The 9,345-nt window shown below is 43.6% G+C and overlaps 1 protein-coding gene across 1 annotated transcript in view; it reads left to right on the forward strand.

Moving 5' to 3' along the window:
* Positions 1-9,345, forward strand: part of LOC103606041 (dedicator of cytokinesis protein 5) — a gene marked incomplete at its 3' end in the record, with an annotated part of 132,284 nt that overhangs the window by 109,709 nt on the left and 13,230 nt on the right. Inside the window, exons 37-38 of the mRNA XM_008590639.1 lie at positions 2,521-2,610; positions 4,733-4,837. Of these exons, the coding sequence (XP_008588861.1) occupies positions 2,521-2,610; positions 4,733-4,837 (195 nt within the window). The remainder of the gene's footprint in view (positions 1-2,520; positions 2,611-4,732; positions 4,838-9,345) is intronic.

The raw sequence follows: 9,345 nt of genomic DNA on the forward strand, positions 1-9,345 counted from the left end.
TGTCTTTGAATTCTGATATTTTTAATGGTAGAGAAAATGAATAGATAAATTAAGGTATGAAAGGCAGTAAAGATTACTTATTTTGAGGACATTTACCCCAAGGGCAAATAGAATGGGCAGGCTAGAACATTACTCTTTATAACCATTGCTTTACCTTTTAAATATTGCTGGGAGCCAGGAGCTGGTATCATCATTTTCTGTGCATTCTCAAGAGATTATTGGTGGACACGTGGTACACATCCCATACCCAAGTCACTACCTGCTTATTCCCTACACCATAAGCTGTAGGAAATAAGCAACTGAAATACCTATAGGGCAAGAAGGTAAAATGAACAGATGAACTGGGCCAGGAAGTCAAGGAGTCTGTGGTCAGCTGGAGAAAGCATGTCCAGCTGAAAGGGCTTTAAATTAAAAATGGAAAAAAATATAGAGAGGTTAGGGGGAGAAAGAAGGAAAAATGCATTGTGCAATCCAACAAAACAGGTCCTGGTTTCAGCCAGTTTCAGGTGCCTGGATAAGTCTTATGGGCTGCCACTGCCAGCCACCTTATTTATCAGTGGAACCTGTTAGGTATCAAATAAATAAATAAGCCAAATCATCATCATGATAAAATAGCTATCATCTATTTAGTGCTAATGACTGTTTTGGATGATTTTCAGACTAATTACTGTTTCTTATCCAAATTACTGTTTTGGATGATTTTTCTAATTTAATTTTTCCTATAACCCTATCGGGTAGATATTATTTCTATTTTACTAGTGAAAACCTGAGGCCCAGAGAGCAAGTATATTTGCTCAGTCTTTTTGGTCTCTGCACCCTTTACCCCTTTAAAAATTATTGAGGACCCCAAAGCGCTTTTGTTCATGTGCATCTCTACTGATATGCATACTCTTAGAAATTAAAGCAGAAAAATGTTAAATATTCACTTATTTGTTCTTTTAACAGTAATAATAAACCTATTACCTGTTAGCAAAAATCATATATATTTTTGAAAAATTATTATACTTACCAAAGAATTAAGGGCATTACTTTCGTAAATCTCTTTAATGACTGGGTTAGTAGAAGACAGCAGGATTCTCTTATTTGCTTCTATGTTCATTCCGTTGTGATACCACATATCATGTAACCTCTGGAAAACTCCACTGTGTATTCACAAGAAAATGAGTGTGGAAAAAGGCAAATAATAATAGTATTATTAAGGGACAGAAAGAATAATTATGATTTGTAATAATGAATATGCTAATATTGTTGTACACAGGTGATGGTAGTCAACAGTGTACCCCTAAAATATGTACAATCAATTTTTTAAAAAAAAGAAGAATATAGTTTTGACCTGATAGACCCCTGAAAGGGTCTTGAGGGCTCCCAGGGGCCAGAGACAACATTTTGAAACTGCTGTGTTAGCCAGTCTCCCTGTCTCTTATGTAACTTCACATTTGGTAAAGAGGGAACTTGGGCTACTCCACCTGACTTCCTTTATGACGCTGACTGGTTTCCTATACCAATTCCCACTGCTTTGGAATGGTTTCCATATGGCACATTTCAGAGCCTTGTCAGTGATCCACGCCTGACATTTCAGAGGGGGCAGATTTGGCAAATGATGATTTTAAACAATTTAACTTTAAAATGTTTAACAATTGCTTGTGAGCTGCACATACGTTCCTCTAGCAGCCAGAACTTAGCACTTTGTGAACAAGAACAAAGCAGGAAATGACCACATGCTGTGTTTTGAACAGTATCCATCTAAGAGACATTTCATGAAATACAAAAAGGATTAGAAGACTCAGTCTGGGATGCTAGCCTCGGACACCAAATATGTGCATGAGCCCGTAACTTACATGATTCTACCCCTCTTTTATGTCGTTGTTTAGTTTATTTATTAGCTTTTTGTTTTTCTGTTATTTTTTTTTCCTAAGGCACTTCCTAAAACTCTCTTTTACTAAGCAGAGAAATCAGTGCCCTGCATGTGAAGACAGTTTGCCAGATTCCACACAACAAAGTACTTTTAGCCTCTTGTCCATCCCCCAAACAACCCACCTACACACACACACACACACACACACACACACACACACACACACACACACTCTCTCTCTCTCTCTCTCTCTCTCTCTCTCTCTCTCTCTCTCCCCACTCCCCCAATCGTCCCTCAGCAGCTCCCTTTCCCCTGCCACAAGACTCTCGGACTCAAAACCTATGCTTTGGAAAAGGTTTTGTTCTACTTTAAGTCATCATCAGTGCTTTGCCCTCTGAACTCAGTATCGGTTTGTTTGGAGGCCATGGTGTTCTTCATGCTTTTGCAAACAGAATTACAGAAGATGCCTCCTGGCAAAGCAGCCAAGCTACAGTGTCTTTATGATGTCAGGAAAAAAGGTTTAGTTGAGCCACGGATGCAACAGGTCAGGAATATCTGCAGAAACTCAACCCTCCTGACCACTTCCTCTCCCAGCAAATCTCCCTGTGACATTTGCAATGACTGCTTCAGTCTCCGCTTTTAACCCTACTTTCCTTTTTCTGAAGATGTGGGAGAAGGCAATCAAACTGAGCAAGGAGCTGGCTGAGACTTACGAGAGCAAAGTGTTTGACTACGAGGGCCTTGGCAATCTCCTGGTGAGTCTGGGTCAGAGCATGCTGAGTCTCCAATGGGTTGCTAAAATTAGTGCTTGTGGAAACTTTTTCCTAAGTTGAAGAAAGCCAGGATAAATGGTGTTCTTTACCATGAAAAAGTAAACCTTGCTTGAAATAAAAACGAAAAAAGATGTGATCCAAAAGCTTTGATCGTTGTTCTCCGGATTCTCCTTCACAGAAGGCTCAGAACTGTGGAGTGGGATGTTGGGTCGCAGATGGTAGTGACTTGGTGTGGCTTCCCTTAATGCACCATGTACCCCAGTCTGCAGCTCTCTCTCCCTTCCTGGTCTATTTGTTTTTCTACAGACCCCCCCCCCCCCGCCCTCCATCTCCTCTTTCCCACCTTCTGTTGACACAGTGCATATTTCAGACACCTTCTGTATCCAAAATGACTTGTTCTGTGTTCTGCATCCTCCAGGCCCTGCTACATGGGTGCACTGCTAATCTTTGAGGCTCGTATAAATCCATTTTTGTGTTGCTGTAACAGAATATCTGAGACTGGGCAATTTATAAAGAACAGAGGTTTATTTGGCTCATGATTCTGGGACAGCTGCATCTGGCACGGGCCTCAGGCTGCTTCTACTCATGGTGGAAAGCAGCAGGCAGCCAGCGGGTACAACCAGATCACATGGCGAGAGGAAGCGAGAGAGAGAGAGAGAGAGAGAGGAGGTGCCAGGGTCCTTTAAACAACCAGCTCTCAGGGGAACTAATAGAGCGAGAACTCACTCACTACCCCCTCCCCAGGGTATTAATCTATTCATGAAGGACCCGCCCCCATGCCCCAAACTACTCCCAACACTGCCAAGTTGGGGACCAGATTTTGACCTGAGCTTTGGGAGGAAAACACATCCACACTCTATCAAGGCTAATTTTATTTCCCCAAGAGCTCCACTGTGTACATCTTGGTAAGTTGTAAAATACCTCTGCCAGATCTTGATTCTCTTTGCCTTCTCCCGCATGTCACTGGGTTGCTCAACTCTTACAGTTCCCTGAACATGAGTATTACACCAAACTGTAGGCATGGTCCAACTCTTTAAAAACAATAAATCAAAACAAAAATAGCCTTCAAAATGCCCAGTGGTAGGCCAACACAGTATTGCATTTGATAATTTTTGTAAAGGTGTCACAAATGTCAGGTCACCCATTACCATGGAGTGATCATTTATTTGAGGAGCTGTTTGTCAAGATCACTGTGTAACAAATTTACCAATGTATTATACCAGCTCCAGCCATCACACACAAAAATTCACGCATGAATTTCATCAACTGAATTGAGCTATTAGCCGTGTAACATGTTACCCATCTAAGAAAACATTATTCTGACAGAGACCTTCACCGGGGTGCAATAGTAATACCAGCGTGCTAACTATTGTCATGGAGGAGGCTGGGGACATCTCTTAAAGCCCCCCAGGTCTGAGTGCCTATTTTGCTTTCTTCAAGGCTGACTCTGAGCCTAGCTGAAGCCAGCCCCCTTGTGGAGAATTAAAGAGAGGGGTGGTGCCAGATATTGAAAAACAGAACATCACCACTACCTTCTGGCCTGTTGTAGCTATCCAAGAACTATAATCCAAACCATCACACAAACTGGAAACTTCTTTATCTTCTCTGTGCATTTCTGGTTAAGTGCAGCCACCTTCTGTGAATCTCAGAAAGTGCTGCTTTACCTCTCAGGGGTCCTGAACCCGCTAGGAGGACTTTACAAAAGCCCTGCACCTCCCTACCCAGAAGGATGCACACACTTCTGCACACAACCTCAGGGACTCACAGCCCTCCTAGGCCCACTCATGACCCCAGGCCCAAAACCTCTGACCCGAAAGAAGGGGGACCATTCTGCCCACAGGATGTTTTCCAAAGACCTTTAATTTCTCTGTGTTACATGGGAAACAACAAAGCAAACAGTCCGATGTTTTCTTTTTTTTCCTCCCAACAGTATCCTTATAACCAGAAAAGGGGGACCATTCTGCCCACAGGATGTTTTCCAAAGACCTTTAATTTCTCTGTGTTACATGAGAAACAACAAAGCAAACAGTCCGATGTTTTCTTTTTTTTCCTCCCAACAGTATCCTTATAACCTCCCTCTGGAATGTTCTGTTTCGTTTTCCAGAAAAAAAGAGCCTCATTTTATGAGAACATCATTAAGGCAATGAGGCCTCAGCCTGAATACTTTGCTGTCGGATACTACGGACAGGGCTTTCCTTCTTTCCTACGGGTAAGAAACCTGAGGGTGGTCTCCAAAGCCGTGAGGCCGTGGGGTCTTAAGGAGGGAATATCTTATTTCTTTTCCAGATGGGCATGTTAGCAGCTGCCACCTGTGTTCTCACGGTGGGAGGCCGGGAGGGAAGCCACTTCCTGAGAGGCTGGCCTCCTCACCCCACACCCGCACACCCCTGGTATTCTGGCAGACCTCTTGTAAAATGACTTTCCCCAGGTGGAGTGCAAAAGGGAGAAACAGCCATCCCCCGCACTGGTCTGCTGCTATGGGCCAGACTGGGGAAAAGAGTGGACTGGTGTATTTCATGTCTTTTATTTCCAGCCAGAGCTAGATTGGAAGCAAGTTTCCCAAGAACAAGACTACAAGAGTTTCCCAAAAGTTAAAACAGTTTTGTTGCAGTAGTGACCAGGATGTATTTTACTTCCTTCTGAAAATTGTCTATAGTGTGATATTGATTTTGCAAGTTAAAAAGAAACAAAAATTCTTATTATCTGCTAGAAAAAGGATACGTCTTTTAGAGCCAAGCTTTATTTAAACATAATCTTTCTTCTATCCCCTAATAAAAAAGAAAAAGTGATCAAAGGAAGCAATTTCCATTCCTAACAGTGCCTAACAAGGAAGCAGGTTATTTGTCCACTCAATAAATATTTAGTGTGTGCTCTGGGGTAGGCACACAGGAGGCGTTTGAAATGCCTGTTGATGACAATCACACACAGTCCCACCCTCACAGGTTTTACAACCTAATGAGGGAGATGTTAAATAATCACACAATGAATGTAAAATTGAAACTGTAACCACGAAAGGTATCCTGTGCTATAAATCTAACCAGAGAGTATTTACCCAAGTGAAATAAAAACCTTCCTTTTCACGAAAACTATATAGAAATGGTTATAGCAGCTTGAATCATAATCACCAAGGACTGGATCCAACCCACATGTCCCTCACCTGGTGAAGGGATAAACAAACCAAAGTATAGCCATGCATCACTTCACAACAGGGCCACCTTCTGAGAAATGCATCTGCAGGAGATTTGGTCATCATGCAAACATCACGCATGCACTTGCACAGACCTAGATGGTATAGCCTACTGCACACCGAGGCTATGCGGCCCAGCCTGTTTCTCCTCCAAGAGTAAGGCATTGCGCTGCAACTTTACAGTGGCTGAGAGGTCACTAGGCGGTAGGAATTTTCCGGCTCCATTATAATCTTATTGGACCACCGTGCTATAGATGGTCTGTTGTGACCGACACATCACTGTGCAGTGTGCGACTGTATATCCACACAATAGAATACTACTCAGTAATAAAAAGGAATGAGCTTCTCATACAACCATGTGGATGAATCTCTAGTGCATTATGCTGGGTGGAAGAAGATAGACTTAAAAAGCTACATACTCTAAGATTTTATTTATTTGACATTCTTGCCAAGGCACCACTTCCTATTAGGACAGAAAATAGATGGGTGGTTGCCTTGTGGTTGGGGGGAGGCTGGGCTACAAAAGGCCATGTAGAAAATTTTGGTGGTGATGAAATTGTTCTGTATCTTGATTGTGGTTGTGATCACATTTGTCAAAACTCAGAATTTTACATTAAAAAGTGTCCATTTTACTGTATGTAAATTATGACTTAGTTTTTTTACATGAGTCAAAAGACTGCCCAGGGAGTTTGTTTCAGCCACAATCTGAAAGGAGAGCTTGGAGTTTAGGTAAAGGGCATAGGAAAAAGCATGCCAGGCGAGAGCGTGGTGATGTCTAGGAGTGAAGGAAGACCAGTGCACCAAGCACACAGAGAGCTGGGGGCTGGGGAGGGGAGGCAGGGAGTGTGGGAAGAGTATGCAGGCCCTGGGTTATAAAGGTGTTTTGTCTGCATCCTGAGAGCAGTAGGAAGCCATTGCAGATTATTCGTGCTGGAGAGGTCATCTGTCATTGGTATGGAGAATGGGTGGGAGGTGTGTGTAGATAAGGCACTAGGAGACCATTGCAGATGTTCAGGCAAGACATGGCAGGTGGACCAGGGAGGTGGTAGTGGTGGCTTTAGAGAGAAGTGGAAACGTTGGACTGGTAGAGATGAAATAACAGGATTTGATGAGTGATGGACTATGGTGTGGGTGAGAAAGAGGGAGGGTCAAGATTGATTCCTAGCTTCCTGGCCTGCATAATTGGAAGAATAATGGAGCCAGTCACTAGGGCAGCAGGACTGGAAAAAAAATAGAGTCATGGAGGAGAGAATCCATTCATTGTATCAATGAACTTGTACTGTGTACATTGCTCTGCTATAGGCATGGGGGTAGAGTCCAAAACAAACCAAAATCCTTGAAATTGTGGAACTTATATTCCAGCATGGAGAGACCAAAAAATAAGATAAATCAGTAAAATATTTAGGACATCAGATGGCCTAGAACATTCCACATACATTGCAGGCACTTGATAAGTATCATGGAAAAAATGAATCAGGGAAGGTGAACAGAGAGGCAGGTGTTGGGAGTGCAGTTGCCATTTTAAGCAGAGTGAACAGGAAAGAATTCAGTATAAAAATGAAACTTGAGCAAAAACCTGAAAGAATAAACCATGCAGCTACTGGGAGGACCAGGAGCAAGGGTCCCCGACGGTGAGAACAGCAGACTCCGAGCCGGGGGCTGGGGGAGCAGAACAGGGTCGGACAGCTGTGGGTACCACTGCACAGGCCTCTCAAATCTTTGTAGGTCGTTTATAAAGTTTGGTTTTGGACATACTCAATGCGAGATAAATTGGGAACATCCAAAAGATGTGAGTCAACCATTTATTATATGGATCTGGACTCAAAGGAAAGTTCTAGGCGAGAGATAAAAGTTAGTAAGTTGTTTACATGTTCTTAAAACTGTGGTTGTGGCTGAGATGGGCTGGGAGAGACAACACAACAAAGAGTAGAGGTCTGGGATGGGGCCTTGCAGCAGGATCCAGTCCTAGCTGTGCTGTTAGCCCAGTTTGTATGAAATAATCAATGTGATCCAGGAGACAGCAGTGGTTCAGGGACAGCACGACCAGCAGACTTTCAAGTAGAAAGCTGTAGTGTCACCTCTGGAGTGACTGATTTGAAAAAAATTACCACCGAATCTTGGTTTTCTGATCCTTAAGTGCCTACATCACAGAGCGGTTTTGAGAATTAAATAGCCCATAGGAGTGCTTTGTAAACTTTAAAGTAGTTTGTAGATGTTAACATGTTGTCCAAGTGTACTGAAGAATATATAATCCTTAGGAATGATATAACCTAAATGCCTGTCCATATTATGGAGTGTTCCCCCAAACTCACAAAACATAAAATTATATCGTCCTTTTCCCCCCAGCCCAGCCAGGCCCCTTTCTCTTCTCTGTTTCTGTCTATGGCACTGTGTTCTTCCTGCTCCAAGACAAGTAATTTTCTTTCTTTTTTTTTTTTTTTCCTTTTTCTGTCTTTTTTTACTGACCGGTAACGGGATCGCAACCCTCAGTGTTGTGCCCGTACCGGGGACCGGCAACGGGATCGCAACCCTCGGTGTTGCACCCGCACCGCGCTCAGCCAGTGAGCGGGAACCAGTCTCCACATGGGAGCCGCCCTCGGCGGGAGCGCCACCGCGCTCCCAAGCAGCGCACTCTCCAGTGCACCCCTGGGCCGGCCCAAGACAAGTAATTTTCAAATCGTTGACTCCCCGTCAGATTAGGTCGTCTACATGACTGCTTTCAGCACCTTCCTCCCTCCTTCTAGAGCCTCCACTGAATTCTCTCAGCCTTTGAAACCTCTGCCTGCCTGTCAAGGCCTTTCATATCTGGGCTCATTCTACCAGTCCCAGCTCGTTTCTCCTGCCTGGACTCCGTACTCTCTGTCCCTTACCCCGCCTGGTTGTCCTCGCCCCCGCTTGTTCATGTGAGCCCAGCCAAGGCCCTTGTCTCCCCTGCCACCTTCTCTTGCCAGTCAAGCTCGTTCTTCCTGACCTTCTGTGTCTCCAGTTCCTTTCACAGCTGCTGTCTGCATCACACAACTAGCGTTTCGTTATACTCTGATCCCTTTCCCACCACTGCTTTGTCTGAATGATGGAATTTCGTAATGCGTGAACCAAAATGGTATCATGTATTCCAAAAGATCTGGCTGTTTTTACTGCCTTCATTCGGTGTTCAGCCTAGAAAGGTGTATTGACTTATACAATCTAAAATGATCATGTTTACTTATTTACTTACTTGGTGTATTAGTCCATTTCTGTTGCTCATAACAAAATACCTGAAACTGGGTGATTTATAAAGAAAGTGAAATTTATTGCTTACAGTTCCTGAGACTGGGAAATCCAAAGTCAAGGGAACATAGCTGGCGAAGACGTTGGTGGTGGCAACAGTGATGGCAGGGTATCGCCTGCTCATTCAGTCTCCTTTAAAAGTCCTCAGAACCACGCCCCTGGCCACCATTTTTAATGCATTCATTAAATCACGGTCCTACAATCTAATCACCTCTTCAAGGCTCCACTTTCAATTACCGTAATTGGATTTCCCACCCTCCTAA

Source organism: Galeopterus variegatus, unplaced genomic scaffold (genome assembly GCF_000696425.1).
Source record: "Galeopterus variegatus unplaced genomic scaffold, G_variegatus-3.0.2 Scaffold6238, whole genome shotgun sequence".
NCBI classification, from domain to species: Eukaryota; Metazoa; Chordata; class Mammalia; order Dermoptera; family Cynocephalidae; genus Galeopterus; species Galeopterus variegatus.